Source organism: Rhincodon typus, chromosome 9, assembly GCF_021869965.1.
Source record: "Rhincodon typus isolate 14 chromosome 9, sRhiTyp1.1, whole genome shotgun sequence".
NCBI lineage: Eukaryota > Metazoa > Chordata > Chondrichthyes > Orectolobiformes > Rhincodontidae > Rhincodon > Rhincodon typus.
In genome coordinates, this window is record NC_063340.1 from 27,198,594 (window position 1) to 27,220,874 (window position 22,281).

The following is a 22,281-nucleotide window of genomic DNA, read 5'->3' on the forward strand; positions in this document are numbered from 1 at the left end:
GAACAATATCTCAGAGTAGCGGGAAATTGATCACATGGGCCAATGGGCCAAGGAGTGTCAGATGGAGTTTAATTTAGATAAATGTGAGATGTTGCATTTTGGTAAGGCAAATCAGGGCAGAACTTATACAGTTAATAATAGGGCCCCGGGGAGTGTTGCCAAATAAAGAGTCCTGGGGTGCAAGCACCGAGTTCCTTGAAAGTGGAGTCACAGGTAGACAGAATGGCGAAGAAGGTGTTTGACATGTCTGCCTCCTTTGAGAGTATAGCAGTTGGGATGGCATGTTGCGGCCACTTTTAGAATATTGTGTTCAATTCTCGTCTCCCTGCTATAGGAAAGATGTTGCTGAACTTGAAACGTTTCAGAAAATATTTAAAAACCAAAAGAACTGTGGATGCTGTAAATCAGAAACAAAAGCAGAAGTTGCTGGAAAAGCTCAGCAGGTTTGGCAGTATCTGTGAAGAGAAATCAAAGTCAATCTTTCCGATCCAGTGACTATTCCTCAGAACTGGGGAAGTCCTGAGGAAGGGTCACTGGACCCGAAATGTTAATTCTGATTTCTCTTCACAGATACTGCCAGACCTGCTGAGCTTTTCCAGCAACTTTTGTTTTTGTTTCAGAAAAGATTTACAAGGATGTTGCCGGGATTGGAGTGTTTGAGTTATAGGGAGAGGCTAAATAGGCTGGACCTTGTTTTTCTGGCACATTGGAGGCCGAGGGATGACCTCATAGAGATTTACAAAATTGTTAGAGGCATGGATAGGGTGAATAGGCAAGGTCTTTTTTCCAATATGAGAGAGTCCAAAGCTAGAGGTTTAAGATGAGAGGGGAAAGATTTAAAAGAGACCTGAGGGGCTACTTTTCATGCAGAGACTGGTGCGTGTATGGAATGAGCTGCCAGAGGAGGTGCAGGATGCAGGTACAATGACATCATTTAAAAGGCATAGAATCCCCACAGTGTGGAAGCAGGCCATTCAGCCCATTGTGTCCACATTAACTGTCCGAAGAGCATCCCACCCAGGCTCAGGCCCCGAACCCTGCATTTCCCATGGCTAATCCAATTAACCTGCACATCTTTGGACTGTGGAAGAAAACCAGAGCACCCAGAGGAAACCCACATAGACACGGGGAGAATGTGCACACTCCACACAGAGAGTCACCCAAGGGTGGAATCTAACCTGGGTCCCTGGCACTTGAGGCAGCAATGCTAACCACTGAGCCACCATGCCACCCTGGATGGGTACATGAATAGGAAGGGTTTAGAAGGTCAAATGCTGGCAAATGGGACTAGATCAGTTTAAAATATCTGGTCGGCATGGATGAGCTGGACTGAAGAGTCTGTTTCTGTGCTGTATAACTCTATGACTCTATAAGCTCTCCGCAACTACCCTGTCAAACTCTCAAACAACCTTATATGTTTCAATAAGATTGCCACAGGCCAGGGAATTTGGTAATCATCTTTCTGTTACTCCCTATTACAGAGTAAGCTGTCAGGGAAAGCTCATAAAAGTTGTGAGGATGGTGCCACTGAATATGATGCAGCAACAGGAGCTTTTTTAAGCATATATCTCTTAGTCCCTGAGGTTTACAGATAAAATGTCCTAATGAGATGGTCTGAACAGACATACCAGGAATTTGAACAGCATTAGCTGCTCGCTTTTGACCAATGGGTAAAAGCACTTAAAATTGGGGTCATCTTAAAAAAACTTTAGTCAGGTAATTCTCCTGAAGGAGTTCAAAACCCCAACATCCTTTTGAATCTGGAAGCATGTGCAGGAAAGTAGCAGGCCACAGGTAGGCAGTAATTGTGACTGATGACTGTGAGTTAACTGTGAGACAGTTGACATGTTTTGGCTAAAAAGACAACAGGCATGGATGCAGGACCTTATCAGGAACAGTACTGTCAGTCAAGGAGCTGCAGACCAGCAGAGTTGTGTAATGTTATACAACTGAAGGAGCTGTATGAAAGAACTGCAGGAACATCTCACATTGTTAATCCATTAACCACTATGGGATGAACTAGTAAGGAATGTCATAACACAAATGACTTACTGACACAGGAACAGAATGAAAATCAAGGGGCTGAAACATAAATTAATTGGTTAAGTTTCAGTTGCAACAGGAAGCATTTTGGAGGCCTAGCGATATTTCTTGCCATACCTTATCAAATGTACCCCATTAACTGCATAGTCCACAATTATGGTATCCCTCTTGTCCAATTCCATCCACAACTTACTATGCACCTTTCCAAGAACAAATCATCATTTATTAGATATCCATGAAAAGATTTTCATCACTTGTGCCCCCGTCATCTTTAAAAGGTCACTGTGCACACGGACAAGTGATGGCAATCAGGTGTTGACCTTCACTAGCAAAGTAATGGTGAGCAACCACCAAGCCATATTGTTCATGGCCCACACCTGCATGGCTGACAGTCCCTCCCTCTCTTCTTAACTCGGGTTGTTCTGAAGGATTCCATCACTATGTAACAATGACATGCATTAAGCAACAGGAAAAGTGAAGGCCTAACAGAGGAGGCTGCATTTGAAGTTGAGATTAAAGAGGGCATGTTGCCCTCAGCAGGATCAACAAATCTACAACAAGTAAATGATAGCTTCACACAATTTGGTTTCATTGGAAGTGGTTGCCTAAGAAGTCCTGCCTGGTTTGCTGCGGCCAATTATGCTGTTATAGAGTCATAGAGATCTACAGCACAGAAAAAGGCCCTTTGGCTCATCATGTCCACACCAGTCATAAATAACCACCTAAATATTCTAGTCCCATTTTCCAACACTTGGCCCCTAGCAACTGCACATCTAAATTGTTCTTAAATGTTTTGAACAGAGACTGGAACCGTTGCCCCTCTCTCATATCTACAGCATTCTATGGAAGATGAGCAACTGCAGACCTGCTGGTTTTCTGAGTCATAAGAGCGCCTTTTGCTAGGAAGCTGAAAGCTCTGCACATCTTTCAGAGGTTGTTGATACTTCTGGGCTTTCAAAAGCATGTATTTCTCACCAATTTTTGTGGACGCTTATAGTGGAGCAGGCACGGAGACGACCATAGGTTCTGTGCCTGAATTCATTGCAGAGGATTACAATGAGCCTATGTGGACGATGTCAGAAACTGAGCAGCTCCTCAGTAAAGTGATCATTCTGCAGTCAGAACACACACATATAACATTGATATGGCATCATCCAAACTTTGGGACATGGTTGCGTCCAGAAAGGAGGGTACCTCTTGATGAAACGTTTACATTGTAGCCTGATTCTGAAGTATGCTGCACAAGCCACATGGCACACTTACCATAAGAGATTGTAACTGTTGTAGGAAGAAGGTGAATTTCTGCCCCTCACCCAACCCAAACCTCACATTACCATAGAAAGGCACCATTGCATATAGAATAAGGGTGTAGATATTTTATAGTCAAGGAGTGAGCTGAATAGCTCTTGGATCTTGTGCAGGCTATAACAAGACCTTGGAATGAGTTATGAATTGTGGAATTTAGTTGAAACTTTACAACTCACCTGATATTTCTTCTACTTCACAGACACTACTAACATTAATTTCTAATGTTCAATTACATGGTCAAGTTTGCTTGTGCCAGGGTTTTTAGTTGACTTGGTTGATCATTGCATGAATATGACCTCCAGAATTCTGTGATAACATGTCTTCAATCTGCACTAGTTGATGTCTGATTAGTGCAATTGTCCTGTGATAATCCTCACATCACTCACAGATAGAACCTACCCCTCCCAAGATACAAAAACTTACTTCTCAAATTGTGTGTATGGTGGCTGCTATTTTTCATTTCCATTGTGCGTTTGTGATTTGACTGAGGATGGATGGTGACAAGGTAACATTTCACAGCATAATTTCTAGGCTCAGTTTGACAATCTATGTGACCACACCCCTCCACCGCTAACTTTTACATTTTTTTCTGCTTCGTCCTCCCTTGTCAACTCTATCAGGGGTCCTCACTTTACCCCTGAGCCCAGGCCTATAGAAAGGACGCCTGTGGTCACTGCTATGAAGCATGTCCTGAGATGTTGGGGAATGCTGTCCAAGATGGATGCCCAGAGAAGGCATTGGGAAGTTGCAGCCACCAACTACTCACTCAGACTTTCATGACATGAACTGGCACCATTTAGTTTCTCTTTACTGTCTGGGAAAATAGAAAACTACATATAAATGAGGCAAGATTAAGTAATAAGATGTTAATGCATGCACATAGGCCTTTTGCTGCTCACTAGCAAGTTTCTAATCTAGCCATTAAAATCTTATGCAAAGAGTGTGAATTATTTGTTATGTTTTCCCAACTGACTCATCATTGACCACATTGTTCAGCGGCTAGGAAAGTTCTGCCCTAGCTTTCAATTCCAGAATTATTAATTAAATTAAAATTCCACCAGCTGCGGTGGTAGGATTTGAACCTATAACCCATGAGCATTACCTTGGGACACACATACAATACAGTACTTATACATCTAACAGCACATTTCCTTCATATTACTAGTGATTAGATGAACTGAATTAATCCTTACATTGTGTTTCTTTCTGCACAATTTTATAAAGAAGAATTTAAGCAACTTTATACTTGTTCTATTATTTTTGAGTCTGTAGTTTCCTTATGGTGTCACTGATCCCTGCCTACTTCTCTTAAGAATTCAAATATAATTATTAGCTAGATAGGTGTCCACCACAGATTTATGTCAGTAAATGTCAGACCAGTGGGCTCCTCAGATTTATACCAGCGTATGCTAGGTTGGTGTTCACCACTAATTTATGCTAACATATAGGAAGTGAATGTCTACAAAAAATTTATAGCAACAAATGCCAGGTTTTTATCCACAATAGATTTAAAGCAGCATATCGTGGGTCAGTGATTATTATGGATTGATATTAATAAATTGTAGATAGGTGTCTGACATACACAGCAACCTAGAATACAAAACAGTTGTAAATTGTGCAGTACAATTCCTTAGCAATGAGTGGAATGGTCTCTGCTGGCAGTCCTTCCTGTTTAGGCATTTGGGGATAGGGTCAGGTTCTCTAGGCAAGAACACACTCCACTTCCCCGGGCCCCCTGCCTATCTAGCTCTGCAAGTGGAGCTGGGGCATTGAAATTTCGGTCTCCAACAGTTCAGTTTTTCCCAGTCATGTTGGGAAGAAGGAAGTACTCTTGTAATTCAAATTCCTAATTTACAGTGGCATTAGAGCAATTCTGCCATGACCTGCAGGTTCCTTTATCTAGCAGCTCACAAATTTGTTAATGTTCCAGCTGAATTAGAAAATTAATCATTGTCATTTATTGTACATGTTCAATTTCTGCTATGAATAGAATTAATGCAATGATAGCAAGGAACGAGAAAGCTAGTTGGTCATTCTTTCACCAAAGATACACTTTGTAGCTAAATTTACATGATGCAGCATGTGGCATATATATTTGGAGTTAGCACCAATAGTTGGAAAATGTATATGTTTCCAACTTACTGAATTTTTTCATAACCTTCAAAAGTTTCCACATGCCTTGTTTCATTTTCTCTGAGAACTCCCAGAGTACAAAATTATTTTTTTAATGCATCTGAGCTTGCATTAATATTAAAGATTAAATCAACTTTCATTTACATAGTTTCATTAATGTGGGCAATGTCCCAAAGAATTATCTAAAAGGCATGATGAAATATATATAGTCCTTTAGTAAACCCTTTGATATATATCACTTATGAAGTAGATGCACTCTAACTTGACAAAATGGTTGGAGTTAATATGGGAAATAGTGGTCTCACCCACCAGTCAAAAAACCATTGAGAACTCTATGTTGTTAATCTCCAGAAGGCCCAGTACTATTTAATTCAAATCAGGCTCTTACACAAGCAACATCGTGCCTCTCATCTCTCAGTGGGATGAAAATCCTGCCCCCAAGAGCTCTAAGCCATTCAGAGATCAGTAGATTTGCAGTACTGGCAGCATTATCAGGAGCAATGGCCACAGCCAGTACTATGAGGAAATGGGGATGGATCCCAAGTGAGAGGTGAGAAGGGGAAACAAGGGGAGGGAGGTGCAGCTTTCAGCATGGACCCCTTTCCCAATGTCATGCCCCTTGATCAGACAGGAATGCTCATGAGTGAGGCCCACCTCCAACGGGCCATTGACAAACTAGGCGGGGTTTGCTGGGAGACCTTCACAGATGGTGGGTGAGCTGAATATCAGTGGTGGCCAGATGAGGTCCTTATATGGACTCAATTGAGCTCCAGGTGGAAAGGGTATCTATAGGGCCTCCCACATCAGACATGGTTCAGAGGAGACGGGACACTGGTGGGATCTCCACCCCATTACCTCCTGCATGAACACACAACCCCCTCTATCTGCTCTGAACACACCCAGGGGAATTCTGCCAAATATTTCAAATATGATCACATCAAGTCTCAATGTAATTTTAAAAATCTCTTCATTCACCCATGTTGTGTATCCTTAATTATTTAGTCCAATGATGCGACTATTGTTTTTTGGTTATGCTGTTGATTTTCTACCAATATTCAAAGTTTTTGGTGAGGGTTTGGTGGATGCATGTGAAATATTGGGGTTGACACACCTGTTGCCTTCCTGCCTGTTCCTAACACAGTGCCTTCAATACACTGGGTGAGAGGGTGCTGATGTTGGAAGCCTGCCTGCTGTTTTTCAATAAATAATTAATGAATTTTTTTCCAAGCCAGTTGGCCTGTGTTTCATGTTGCCACTCTAGGGTGGCATGGTGGCACAGTCGTTAGCACTGCTGCCTCACAGCACTAGAGATCCAGATTTGATTTCAGCCTTGAGTGGGTGACGGCGTGAAGTTTGCACATTCTCCCCATGACTGCACAGCTTTCCTTCAGGTGTTCCAGTTTCCTCCCACAGTCCAAAGATGTGCATATTAGTTTGGTTGGGCATGCTAAATTGCCATGTAGTGTCTAAGGATATGTTGGCTAGGTGGAGGGGCCATGGTAAATGTGGGGTTACAGGGATAAGGTGGGTCACTGGGTCTGGGTAGGAAGCTCTTTGGAGGGTAGGTGTGGATTCGATAGGCCGAATGGTCTCTTTCCGCACTGTTGGGATTCTAGAGCCTCCACTGTTTTGCTCCCTTTGCACTTGTCATATGTCTCTCTTTTCCTTTTTTATTCATTCCTGAATATCCCTCGATGCCCTAGATTCTCCGATCTTGTTCCCGTTAGGGTGAAACTTAGGGTAAAATGTTGGGTCTGTACTTCCCAAATACCCTTTTGAATGGCTCCCACTATTCTGCTGTAGATTTACCCTCAAGTAACAGTTCCGTGTCTATTTTGGCCAGATTCTGCCTATTTTAATAAAATCTGTCTTACCCAATCCTTTTCCATAGCAAACCTAAAATGTATTGTGTTGCAGTCATTATCACTAAAATGCTCCCCCACTGTCACTTCGAATACCTCCTGGCTTCATTTCTCAGGATTAGGTCCAGCATTGCACCATCCCTTGTAGGACCATCTACATGTTGATATAAAAAGCTCTCCTGCATGCATTTCAATTAATTGTCCCTAATATAATTACCATACTCTTATTTTTACACGCCTTAGTGAATTGACTATATATCTGTATCTCAATTTCCTGCTGACTGTGTGAGGGCCGTAATACACTCCTAAACATTTGATTGCCCCTTTTTATTCCTTAGTTTTACCTACAAAGTCTCATTTAATGACCCTCTCAACCTATGACCTCTCCTACTGCTGTAACTGACTCCCTTTATCAAGGGTGTTGGTTCATAAGGTGCTGGTAAAAATAAGGTTTGCTGCAGTTCTACTAAATGGCAAGCTTCTGAAGTCATCACTTACTGTTGAAAGGGAAAATGCTAAAAAAAATTCTCAACATTGAGATTCTGATTTTCTTACTCTCACTGGACTTTCCCACCTTTCTTGCTGTTGCTTTCAACATACCAAACAGGGAAGATTCCATCTGTGTGCCCTCTTCACACTTCCTTTTCTACCTATCTTTGTGTAATAAGTATTACTCAGTCAAGTCAATTGAAACAACCTTCAGTCAGGGTGTTCTGGCACAGTAATTCAAGGGCAGTCTCTGATATCAGTACAGGGATTGGGCACAGCCAGTCAGCCACTTGGGGTGGTCGGGGTCAGGGGACCTGTACCTTTATAGACCAGGGAGTGGACAATGGTTGGCCCACAGGGCCAACCAGTCTGCGGGATCACGGGAATTCACTCAGGGAGATGCACAGAGATCAGTCAGGAGTCTGGTCAATTATCAGTCAGGACTGTCCATTCGAGTCAATCAAGTGTGTGAGCCACGATCAGTTCTCGATGTCCATTCATGAAAATCAAGTAGGGAATTATTAGGAGCCACTGCTGTGTGAGGGAAGCTGAGTTGTGGGGATTGAAAGCAGCCTGATGGGATGGAAAAGTATAATGACTGTGGAGGAAGACAACTTAATATATGAAGGGAAAATCAATAAATCATGGAAGGGAAAGGGATAATGCCAGAGTAGGGAAGTTATTGACAGTCAGCAGCCCTCTGGCTTTAGTGGGGGTACAGTCCAATACTAGATCTAACATAAAAGAAAGAACTGCAGATGCTGGAAATCTGAAACAAAACCAGAACGTGCTGGAGAAAATCAACAGGTCTGGTGGCATCTATAGAGAGAAAAGCAGTGTTAATATTTTGAGTCTGAGGAAAGGTATCCAGCATGTTGACATGCTATGCTTGGATCAGAGGGAGTAAAGTGGGGAGATGAAGTGTTAAATAGGTTGGTTGAGTGGGAATGTGGAGGAGTTCAAAGCTAATGGGGTTGACTACAAAAAAGGGAATATATGCATTTGGAAGTTCACCAAGGCTAAGAGGCTGAACTTGAGACTCACTATATGAAGTGTGACTGTGGTTTCCATCCATCATAATGCAAATAATTACTGCTCAATGAAGCTAAAAATGCTGCCAGCAGACCCAGCTTGGCCAGGCAAGTATTTTGTTCTGTAAGGGAGGGGTGTTCATTTTTGAGCAATGTGAGGTCTTCAAAGGAAACAGCATTACACAGACTCCCATACAGGTGACAGAAACCTAGTGCTACAGCCTATGGGTATCTTAGGCATTAACCTATGGCATGGAACACAAATCATGGCCCCAAGAAAGCTGGACCTCTTTGTGCAGCATCAGGAATCAATCTCACTAATGGCTGTGATACACAAGCAATGAAATGGAGCCTGGAAAGACTCATTTAATTGCCAAAGTAATAATTACCTTCCAAGATCCGATAGATTGCACCTTGTGTAGGAACTGCTGAGTTCACATCTTAGACCAAAAAAACATCGCTAGGCTCTGCACTTTCAATCACGTAGTCACAGATAGACAGATATTCACTCAGAATGTCTGATGAACTGATGAACTGTGAACCTATGTGAGAAAATATTTTTACAATGAAGTTTCCACTGAGCTACTTATGTGCCCTCAGAAGGTCTTCTTCTTCTTCTTCCTTTCCCTCCCAATATATCTTGATGTAGTGATGAGGGCCCACAGCTGGTGTAAAGGGAGCCTACCCTACAGTGGAACACATTGGCCTTGAAGATTTGGTTGGATGATCCCATGGGCTACAGAGCAAAGACATGCTGAGTATGCTAGAGAAAGGTGCATCCTCCTTGGCTTGAACTTCCACAGAACTGAGTGTGGCAGGCAAAGTGGAGGTGGAAGATCCAGCCACCTCTGGAATGTTGTGAGAGGAAACTTCTGTAGAGTGAGTGGCAGTATTTGATGCCTCCTTATGAGGCTACTGACATCACCCTGCCTCCTTGTGATGAAGAATCACCTACAGTGAGGACAAGGCCCCTTGTCCCCTGTTGCCTTGCCATTGGTGCAATGGCTAGAGCAATGGAGTGTAAACATGTGCATATATCCAGCAGACACTGAGACTACTGGTCCCAGCTCTACATGGCAGCCACAATCTGTCTGAGAAAACAGCCAGTGCTTGCATGCCACAGGCAGTGAGGTCCAAACAGCGTTGGTGTAATCTTGTAACTTTTGTGTCAGTTTGCCCAGCCCACCCGACAAACCTGCCACCTTCTCCTCTATCTGCTTGTGCATTTTTATGAAGTTCTTAATTGCCAACATCACAGGAACATCTCCTGGCTGGGGTGGGGCAGGTGCCTGGTCTCCAGCCATTCTCTGAGTGCCAGTGACCCGGGACACTTCTTCCTTGTCTAGTTGCAGAGATGTGGCAGTGATCTGCTCACTAGCAGGTCCTCCTGACTTTAAGCTTGCTAGTGCTTACCGTGAGGTATTAGTATCTAAGCTGGTGAGGGGTGCAGGAGTCAGCCATGCCAGGGCATCCTCTGAGGGATCTGTGACTTCTTCCGCAGATATGGAGAAGGAAATTCGGTGCCTTCTTGGTTGCTGAGACTGTGCAGATGCCACTTGTTCCTGCTGGAAACAAAAGAGAGAATGTGTTGAGAACAACGAGTAGAAGTTCAGGCTTATTAAGAGATAGTGGTTCACAGTGGTGATAATGTCAGAAGTCACACAACACCAGGTTATAGTCCAACAGGCTTATTTGAAATCAAAAGTTTTCAGAATGCTGCTCCTTCATCAGTTGAAGTCTCACCTATTGAAGGAACAGTGCTCCAAAAGTTTTTGAATTCAAATATAACCTGGTATCGTGTGACTTCTGACTTTGTCCACCCTAGTCCAACACCAGCACTTCTACACATTGGTGATAATAGAAGAGAAACATGGCATTGAGAATGCTTCTTACTTGGTTGCCAGAACATAGATGGTTTGGAATGTCTGCACAAGTGGTCTCGGTCCTTTCTGTCCAGGGCCAGGATCCTCTCCTCATGGGTGGGGCGATGGTGGATTTGAGGAGTCAAATGTCAGGCACCTCAAGTCATGGGTGTCTTCCCCATTTTGTGAGCCACTTTCTCCTGCAATAAGTCAAAGGGAGGGACTGAGTGAAGTGTCTGGTATAGCTGTCAGGGCTGGTGCACATGGATGATAAGATGGAAAGGGATGAGATGCCCCCAGAGGGCAGCAAGATGAGTAGTTTGGAGAGTTGGGTGGGTGAGATCAAATGAGGGAAGATGTTGCATGCGATGAAAGTGGTACACCATGAGCTTTGGTACCAACGTTCACTTCCCTAGTTACCAATGTATGTGCATCATTCTTGTCTTTTTTAATGGAATATATCTTTGCTAGGAGTTAGGGAATTTCTTCTTAAATGCCTGCCACTGCTACCCTACTGTCCCTTATTTTAACATTTTTCTAAACCACTTTAGCCAACTCTTGTCTTCATATCCTCACAATTGCCTTTATTTAAGCTACACACCCCCCCGGACATTTTTCAAAGTGAATGTGAAATCCTATCATGTGCTAATCACTGTTGTTTTGACGCTCCTTTACTATGAAGTGATTAACTAATCCTGTCTTATTACACATTACCAGGTCTGAAATAGCCTGCTCCCTGCATGGTTCCAGAATGTATTGCTGTTAGAAATTCTCCCAAATGCATCCTATGAAATCATCTTCCAGGCTACCTTTGCCAAATTCATTTGTCTGTATGAAGATTAAAATCATTCACGATTATTTCCTTAAGTACCCTTTATTTCTTCCTGTATACTCTGTCCTACAGTGTTGTTAGGAAGGCCATAAATTACTCCCACAAGTGACTTATTTCCTTTGTTATTTCTTACCTCCACTCACATCTTGATCTTCTGAACTAGTCATCTCTCACTACGGTATTAATTTCATCCTTTAATTACAGAGTCATCTTGCCATGTTGGGAATTTGTGCTCTACTTCCCACCATTTACCAATACTCTTGAAACACTGCGAAAGAAGGTTCATATTCGACTGAAAACATTAACTTTATTTCTCTCTCCACAGATGCTAACAGACCCATTGAATCTCTCCAACACTTTCTGTTTCTATCTAAGGTCAGTATGTTCATCAAAAAATGTCCATTAAGTTTGTCAAACAAACCCCCCATTCTAAAAGGAACTGCCTCCCTATAACTTACACCATATACTTGATCAACTTGCTTATTTCAAGCAACTTTACTACAAAAATGAAGACTTGCAACATGAAATTGGGATGTCTTGCCTTAGAGTTCAATTTCAAAGGTAGGCATTGCATTTAGAGTTTCTAGACGTGCAACACCTGAGCTCCTGAAATATTGTAACATCATACTATGTTAAAGAACAGGATGAGGTAATGCAGCATCTGCCACATCTCTTCCAGGCATGCCCACCTTGAAGAATTCCCGCTCCTCTCTCCGACGGGATTTCCGTTCCAATTTCTCTTCTTGCCCACCGACTTTAATTTCACTGTCACTCTTGGTGTTTGACCAGGTATTTGGTCCAACTGTCGATCTCTGTTAGGGCTCTATCCTATCATTTACTCCTTACCCCACCCACCTCCCTATTTTCTGCAAAAAGACTGACATTTTCCCAGCCACCATCAGTTCTGAGGAAGGGTCACCGGACCCGAAACGTTAACTCTGTTCGTTAACTTCACAGATGCTGCCAGACCTGCTGAGCTTTTCCAGCAACTTTGTTTTTGTTCCTGATTTACAGCATCTGCAGTTCTTTTGGTTTTTATTTAGGTAATGCACATACTCAATTGTTTAAAATACTAGAGAAAGGACTGTTCAACAGACCTTTTACCCACCTCCTGTAGTTAATATCCAGTCTTTTATAATTAGGAAAGTAGCAAGCCTGCATGAGCCGTGAAAATTTTAAGTATAAACTCTCTTTCTCTCATCGTAATACTATTTCTGATGTAAAAGTCCAGCATTTTAACAATTCCGGCTGAAGCAAACTCTTTGCTTCCACAATGATCCTCCAATCCAGATTTTTAATAGTGCAATTTCTTTTGTTACTCTTTGTTAGTCTCCAACAAAAAGCATTATCAGGCTTTGCTGCCTTGCCGTTTTCTGCTTTATTTTCTTCATACCTGTTCTTTGCAGTTTTTAGCATTTTTTGAAAACTTCAGCTTACCTTTGTAGATACCTGTGCAGGGTTCATTACTTGAGTTTCTGAATATCCCAAAACTACCCTTTTCTATAACGTCTTTCTCACGTTGGTTTTACTCTTTTATTTCAACAATTAATTATTCAAGAAATTAATTGTTCTTGTATTTTAAAAATGATTCCATTAGCATATCCTCATTTTTCAAATTCAAATCCTTACTTTGTTGTATATCTGCTGACTTTAATGTGCCCATGGGATTTTTATCAATGCAGTTATCTTATCATAAATCATGCTCCTTTATGGACGTCCCTCACATTATTTTTATTTTCGATGTGTCAACATTGTAATCACTTGACACAAGATGTTCCCTCTTTATTAGTAACATCACACTCTTCGTTGCTGGTTATCTCACGTGATGCTTCAAAAGCAAATTGTGATCTCAACTAGTTTATCCTCATGACAGAAGACTGCACATGTGCCTCGATCAAAGAACATAGCACAGAACAGGAACAGGCCATTCAACCCACCTAACTTGAGCCAACATATGTCGCCTTTCAAAATTAAAAACAATTTGCCTGTCTGTGGTTCCCTGCCTATTCATGTATCTGTCAAGATGTCTCTTCAACATTGCTATTGTATCTGCTTCTATTGTCTCCACCAGCAGCACACTCCAGGCAGTTATCACCCACTGTGTAAAAAACTTGCATCTCACATCTCCTTTAAACTTTCCCCTTTTACTTTAAACCAATATCCCCCAGTAAATGCCATTTCTACCCTGGGAATAAAACTCCAACTATCTCTCTATGCCTCTCATAATTTTGTAAACTTCTATCAGGTCACCCTCACCTCTGACATGCAAGTGAAAACAAATCAACTTCAGTGTCAGTAAAAACAGTATAATGCAACTGGGCTTGATCATTACCTTTTGATCTGATACCCATCACTTTGAATATCCCCCAGAGCATTTAATTATGATCTAGGGACTCCCACAATGTTTCTGTCACTAATTGTTTTCCCTTCCTAATGTTTAATGCTGTGCAAAGATTGAGGACATGAAATTGAGGCTCAATGGTATCCCTTTTTCAGATGCCATGAATGCCTTTGGAGTTCCAAAATGGCATCTATGACATGAAACATGTGGGATATTTTCTTGATACAGGTGTAGGAAGGGCATAAAAATTGCAGACCAGATAGTTCACAATATCAAACAGCATTTTTTTCACCTTAACAGTCTAGGTGACACCCTGCTGTAAACTCACACAGATGAACGGGAGGAGGGAACAGCCTTCACCATGTTCTGCTTTTGAGCAAGTTAAATGGATCATCAATTGCTTACAGGTTAGTTTATGGCTGATTCCTTCTGGTTGTTGCTATTCTGCATGCATTTGTGCATAGTTGTTCTGTGTTTCAAAAACCTATAAGCATCTGCACAAACTAATTCCTCTCAGACATGGGCATACTAACAGGCCCTCCTCTTAGAATAGATCATGATTTGGAGAATGAGGGAAGTGCTTAAAGCAGGACATGAGGACTCCAAGTTGTCAGGACACTTAGAGGAGACGGACCAGGGGGCCTGAGGCATTGGAGAAGGGCTCACAGCTGGAGGGCACATTCACCCAAGGTGTTCAGGAAACAAGGAGATTCCTAAATAAGAAAAGAGCCCTTGTTAGGGGCAAGGTACTGGCATAAGTAGAAGATTGGCTGATTGGCAGAAGGCAGAGAGTAGGGATAAAGAGATCTTTTACAGGATGGCAGCCAGTGACTAGTGGAGTTCTGCAGGGGTCCATATTTAGACCACAACTATTCACATTATACATAAATGATCTAGATGAAGGAACTTAGGTCATTGTTGCTAAGTTTGCAAATGGCACAAAGATAATTGGACAGATAGGCAGTGTTGAGGAAGCAGGGAGGCTGCAAAAGGACTTGAACAGAGTAAGAGAGTGGGCAAATAATATGTAATACAATGTGGGAAAGTGTGAGGTTATGCATTTTGATGGAAAGAATAGAAGCATAGGCTATTTTCTGAATGGGAAAGGCTTCGGAAATCTGAAGCATAAAGGGTCTCAGGAGTCTTAGTTCATGATTCTCTTAAGGTTAACATGCAGGTTCAATTGCTGTTAGGAAGGCAAATGCAATGTTAGCATTCGTTTCAAGAGGGCTAGAATACAAGAGCTGAGATGTACTGCTGAAGCTATATAAGGCTCTGGTCAGACTGCAATTGGAATATTGTGAGCAGTTTTGGCCCTCATTATTGAAGGAAGGATGTGCTGATGTTCGAGGGGTCCAGAGGAGGTTTATAAGAATGATCGCAGGGATGAAGGGCTTGTGATATGAGGAATGGTTGAAAACTCTGGGTCTGTTCTCAATGGAGTTTAGATGGATAAAGGGGGATCTGATTGAAATTTATAGAATGCTGAGAGGCCTGCCTACAGTGGACATGGAGAATGGAGAAGACGTTTCCACTAATATAAGGGATTAGGGCATAGCCTCAGAGTGAAGGGAGGTCCCTATAGAACTGAGATTGGCAGGAGTTTCTTCAGCCAGAGAGAGATACATCTATGGAACACACTGCTGCAGCGGGCTGTGGAGGCCAAGTCACTGTATGTATTTAAGACAGAGGTAGATAGGATCTTGAATAGTCAAGGGATCAAGGGTTATGGGGAGAAGGCAGAAGAAAGGGGTTGAGAAACATATCAGCCATGATTGAATGGTGGAGAGACTTGATGGGCCAAATGGCCAAATTCTGATCCTAGATCTTATGGCCTTATGATCTTATGGTCTCCCAATTGAAACTAAGGGAAGAACACAGTGGCTCAGTGGTTAGCACTGCTGCCTCATAGCACCAGGGACCCGGGTTCGATTCCACCCTTGGGTGACTGTCTGTGTGGAGTTTGTACATTCTCCCCATGTCAGCGTGGGTTTCTTCCGGGTGCTCTGGTTTTGTCCCACAGTCCAAAAATGTGCAGGCTAGGTGGATTGGCCATGGAAAATTGCCCATAGTGTTGAGGGATGTGGGGATGGGTCTGGGTGGGATGCTCCAAGGGTCGGTGTGGACTTGTTGGACCGAAGGGCTTGTTTCCACACTGTAGGGATTCTATGATTCTATGAACAATGTGTGAGATGGCTGCTCTTCAGTATAGAGGTCATCAGTAAGTTCTGGCACTAGCTTGCACCATCACTCTGATTTCAGATATCAGCAAGGACTCTATTGTTAGTGATTTGTAATGTTGATGAACAGCTATGTTCTTGCTCCTCCCAGATTTGATCCGGGAATATGAGTGATAGCTTCTAGATTGCAGCATGCTGTTGCATAAGGAGGTCACTAATACGCTCTGTTCAAAGAGAACCAAATATTCTTTTTTCCTAGAGGCAGTAGGCAGAGCAAATATGAGTATCTGCTTTAATGACGGGCCGCCCATGGTGCAGGATGGTCATAGCTGCATGCACATTGTTTGAGAGCATTGGTTGTCAACTTTTCCATGTACCAATTCTGAAATGGATACATTCCTACACACCCAGCAAGTGTATGACCACAGTGCAACATGCAGATTAATATCTAGTTCACTGGCAGTGATCATTGTCCCTTCATTCTACAGCAGTGTTGTGCCAACTGTATTTCAGCATCATACCAAACCGAAAGGTAGCTATTAAAGAATATCTCCTCATCACACAGTTCATGATTCCAATGCACAAATTATTGTATCCAATGAGAGTCTTAGAATCCCTACAGTGTGGAAGCTGGCCACTTGGCTCATTTCACCCCCTGAAGAGCATCCCACCCAGACCCACCCCCCTACCCTATCCCTGCATTTCCCATAGTTAATCCACAGAGCCTGTAGATCATTGGGCAATTTCACATGGCTAATTCCCTAACCCACAAATCTTTAGACAGTGTGAGGAAACCAGATCACCCAGAGGAAACCGTGCAAACTCCACACATACAGTTGCCCAAGGCTGGAATTAAACCCAGGACCTTGGTGCTATGAGACAACAATACTAACCACCGAGCCACCATGCCACTCACACTGCATGTGAATTGTGATGAAGCAGATGATATTTTAGGAGATGATTGCACCATCTTTCACAAATACTGTTAAGTTGAGGTCTTGTCTGCCCCTCAGTGGGCATAAAACATTCCATGTTCAGACTCAAAGAAGACTAGCAAAGATATTTCCACACTCCAGTCCAATATTTATACTTAACTACAACCAAAATCAATAAAACCAATTGTTTAGTCATTATCACATTGCTGAGCAGGTCTCAAACTTCCCAGCGATTGAAGGCAGGATGAGGAGACATCCCTTGCCATCACTTAGCAGCCAAGACACTGAGGAGTAGGAATATGAGGAACTGAGGAAGGAGAACAGGGCATGGAAGACGTGAATAATAAAAAAAATGACATAGGCCTTTACTGCTTGAAAAGAACTAATTCAATGTGATACAAATAACCTGAATTAAATTACACATTCACCAATATTTCTTTGTGCCTTAATTGACCACTTTGACCATCATGTCTTAACCACGTGGAAAAATAAAAGTTTCCAAAAAATAAACATTCTATACCAAATTTATCATTGATATAGAATCCTTGCAATGTGGAAGTGGACCATTCAGCCCATCAAGTCTACACCAACCCTCTGAAGAGCATCCCACCCAAACCCACCCCCCTACCCTATCCCTGTAACACTGCATTTCTCATGGATAATCCACCTAGCCTGCACATCCCTGGACACTATGCATAATTTTATGTGGCCAATCCACCTAACCTGCAGATCTTTGGACTGTGAGAGAAAACCAGAGCACCCAGGGAAAACCCACGCAGACACAGGGAAGATGTGCAAACCCCACACAGACAGTCACCTCAGGCTGGAATTGAACCTGGGTCCCTGGCACTGTGAGGCAAAAGTGCTAACCACTGAACCACGATGCTGCCCTATGGTATGCCCTTTACCTCCTGTGAGCTAAACCTTACCCTCTCTTTGCATCCTCACCCTTACCTACAGAACTCCCATGTCCATTGTGTCACCAGGTCCATATGCCATCTCTACACTATCCTCTAAATTACTCACAGTGACAGTACCTGTGCTGGTGACTGTAAGTGTGAAATCAAATGAAAATATGTCCAGATCGTCACTATCTTCTTGTTGTTCCTGTTTGGCTTGGTTGCATTTCTTGAGTATCTGCAAGGAAAAAGCCACAATGGTATGACTATGCTAAGGAGGGGAGTTGAAAGTTAAAAAAAGTGCATTCTTACATCATCTGTAGTTGTGAGAATGTGAGGAGAATTTTCTGAAAAGAAAACATTTTCAATGGATTCTGCACAGACACTGGCCATGAACTGAACAATAGCTATTCCAAAATGGCCAGCATCATATATTGCATAAGTAGTCAGAATACAAAGGTGCTCATTTACCCTGCAAGTAGTTACTGCTGCTTTTAGTTGTGTACCATCTTTTCCAGCAAAGGAGAGGGTAATGTTTTAATCTGTATTGTTCAACCTGTTTAGGTAATGTGGCTGCTATAGTTGACTAGATGGCAAGCTTAGAATTGTGTGCTTAGGACCTTGCAAAAATACAAGGTGTGTGACAAACGTGAAAGGAGGAATGTAAAAGTCAGCTGTGACTCTGGATTGATGTAGACTCTTGGTCGGTCAGTAACGTACATGTGTTAAACAAAGACTGGAGCTAACTGTGCAATTGATTGGATATGGTATTTGAAGGTGCATTCATTGACCTTAGCCATTTCTGTAAGATCAGCACTGCTTCCAAGTTTTGGAGGCCAAAGCCCTGACAATGACTTCCAAGGGTCTCTGCTCCCATTGTTTCTCACTGTGTATCAGGATGGCCTGCTACTCCCTGTGCAGATGGAGAACATAGTTCCTCCTTTTCATCCATTCTATCAAGACTCATAGCATTGCATCAAGAAGCCTTGGTGTGCATGTTCTCTCATGGACAGCCACTTTTTGTTACAGAGCAACAGTTGTAAATGATGTCAGCACCTCCAGCGGCAACTATGTGCTTTCTGTTTAAATGGTGCAGACCTGCTTTAAGCAGAGAAGGCTAAATTTAAGAAGTACTAGAAAGCAATATTGGGACTCCAGCTGATGTATTCATCCAATGAAAGGTGCAGTCTCTGATGGCTGCATGCAGCAATCATGAGCAGGCAGGATGAAATTATTATACTGCTGCATTATATTGAAAGGATGCAGACTAATGACATATTGCGATCTCTACATCTGTTTGCTGAAGCTATTCAATTTATCCCCATGTAATTCTAGTTTAAACTGAAAGTGTTTGGCCATATGAGACAATAACAAAAATTTCAATGTCTGGTCTACAATGTTATAATTGGTTGTTTTGTCACCACTAAACTGGTCCTTTTAGTTCATGAATTGGGATCAGTAACAAATCCAATTAAAGCTTGTTTTCTCAGTATTTATTAAGTAGCTGCTGTTCCTTGTGTACATGCAGAACTTTACAGTCTTGTGTTTGTAAAGTAATGTGTACAAGGATAATTTTTGACTGACGATTTTAGAATGAATTCATATTTTCTGGATATTGCACATAACCCTTTTTTAACTTTACCATAGTTACAAAACAATAAATTTATTATAAAACTTATAATAATGTATCACCCTTTAAAAATATGTATTTTTCATTGATTTGTGCTGTAATCCTTCAAGCAAATAACTCCACTCAATGTCCCTTCCTCTAACATGATGGTTTCACCTGTTCTGGTATATTTTATTTCAAACATTGGTTTGCCACTAGATGTAAAAAAATTGAATTTGTTCAGCTTATTGGAGAGAAAATGAAATCTGTAACTTGGTAAAGAGATTGTCTAGGATTCTGCTCACAATTTTGAAAACTTTTAAGGAGCTGTCTTCCTCTTTTTAACTTTGCTAACGAACACTGGCTCATCAGAATTAAAAACAAGTGTTATCAAAAACGCAGCGTTAATCGGCATCATTTGTCTTTTTTTAAAAAATGCTTTATTTGGACCGTCAGTTTAACCTGCAAATAACATCATTCATCTAAATACGGAAGATAACACATCAAAAAACAGTGCTGATGGGGGAAAAATACTGTGGTTGAATTCAGTTTCGTTTTTCCACTTGAAACTACAAGTAACCAAGTAGCAACAACACATTGAGATTACAGGCGGCTTTATAAAGCTTGTTTAGGATCGGGAATTCGTCACACACTGGCATTCAATGATGTGCATTTTAACAGCAGAATACTGAAAAACCTGTTCAATTGGCATGTGCGATCAAAGCAATATAAACGGGAAAAATAATAATTTAATAGTGTTTCTAAGCTGCAACATCTTTTGTTAGCCTTCAATTCTATATGTTCAAACAACCAAAACTTCAGTTATAAAAAGACGGCTAAGCTTTGAAGAGGCGCAACGTCTAACTCGGCCAAAGCCAATCCAGATGCAGCAGTTTTGGGGGCGCGGGGCACTGGTGATGTCGATCCATAAACAGACTCAGAAACTTGCCTTCAGCTTAGTCCAATATACCACATGCTTCAGGTCTAGATTGTCCCAGCTATCCGTCTCACCGAAATGAATGAGCATCAAGGGCCTCTCGAAAATAACCACCTTGTAAACGATTTCAATGCTGAGTGCGACGGGGAAGGGTTTCTGTCTTTAACTTCTGATCGCGTCAATCTGATTGAGGTCAAGAAAAACTGCGATGCACTCGTCCAATTTATTCTGAGATCAACGCCAAGTTACACGCGGCGTCTTCGCCTTTTTTCGCTGAATAAAATGCCAAGTCAAACGCTCCAGATGCCCGATGAAGCTGCCGACATATGAGCGAAGAGCTGGTACACATCCTTTTGGGTAGCGGTCGGAAACACAAGAGTGAGGGGAGACTGGGGGATGGTGGCGTTGGGCTGGCCTGACTTGTACAAGTATCTCAGAATGCACAGTCACCGGCAGCGAGTGAGTTTGTGGAAAGCCTGCTTGAAATCCTCATTGGACATGGTGTATATAATGGGATTGATGAGGGAATTGAGATAGCCCAGCCAGTTAAAGAAGTCGAAGATGGCATGGTGGAACCAGCACGCCTCCTTGCAGATGGGTAAAACCAGGGTGATGATAAAGAAGGGCAGCCAGCACACAATGAAGGCCCCAAGGATTATCCCTAAGGTTTTGGTTGCCTTCCTCTCCCTGGCAGCCGAGATCCGCTTCTTTTCCAACAACACGTCGGAAACCTTGACTTTGACGTGGTTGAGGTTAACCGGGGAACCGGTCTCGGTGGGAAACTCGTTCACCCGGGAGTTGACGGAGGAAAGGGAAGAAGATCCCGAGGAGTGGGTGACCAGCTGAGCCTTGGTCAGGCGTTTGCCGGTCTGCTTTGGTGTCTGTTTTAGGATCCGGGACCTGGCCTCCACGTAGATTCGCCCGTACAGGGCAATCAACAGTAGCGTGGGGATGTAAAAGGCTCCGAAAGTTGAGTAGATGGTGTAGAAGATCTGGTCAGTGTTGACAGTGCAGTGCATGAGCTCTCCCGCTTTGGCTTGCCTCCAGAACAGAGGGGGGATGGAGATGCAAATGGAGATGACCCAGACAGTGACTATCATCCCAGCGGCTCTTTCCGGGGTTCTCTTCATCGAGTACTCAACCGCGTCCGTGATAGCCCAGTATCGGTCCAAAGCGATCACACATAAATGGAGGATAGAGGCGGTGCAACAGGTAATATCTGAGGATAGCCAGATGTCACATACAACCTGCCCCAGGCTCCAGGTCCCACTGACAGTGTAGACAATACTGAGGGGCATGACCAGAATGGAGACCAGGAGGTCAGTGATAGCCAGCGAGGCGATCAGAATGTTGGCAGGAGTGTGCAGCTTCCTGGCTTGGTAGATTGTGGCGATGACAAACCCATTGGACAGCACCGTCGCCAGGGTGATGAGGCACAGGAAAACCGAGGCAGAGATCCCCCAAGCTGTGATGCCAGCCCCGCCAGGAGGGTTCACTTTGGTGCTGCAGTTTACATGCTTCGAGTTGGCTTGCAGCTCCACGCTATTTGGCGCCAGGCATTCGGCGGACTGGTTCATCATCTTTCCTGGAAGGCACACCACCGAACCCAAACAGTAACGGGCGCCGCTCGGGCCACACGTGCATTACTCGTCCAGATCCGAGCAGTCGGCCCGCTCAGGTACGATTGCTGGCTGCCCCTTCGAGGCAGGAAACCAAGTCAGGGCGCTTCAGACTCACTGCACGAAGTGTGTTCGCAATCGCTAAGATGTGCAGCACCTCGTCTTTCCCAAAGAGTCGTTACGGCTGCAGGACAGCCCAGG

The 22,281-nt window shown here is 42.9% G+C and overlaps 1 protein-coding gene across 1 annotated transcript; it reads right to left on the reverse strand.

Moving 5' to 3' along the window:
• Positions 1 to 20,907: 20,907 nt before the first annotated feature.
• On the reverse strand, positions 20,908 to 22,038 carry htr1b (5-hydroxytryptamine (serotonin) receptor 1B). Its single transcript, XM_020527129.2, has one exon. It carries the CDS (start codon positions 22,036 to 22,038, stop codon positions 20,908 to 20,910), a length of 1,131 nt encoding a protein of 376 aa, XP_020382718.2.
• Positions 22,039 to 22,281: the final 243 nt, after the last annotated feature.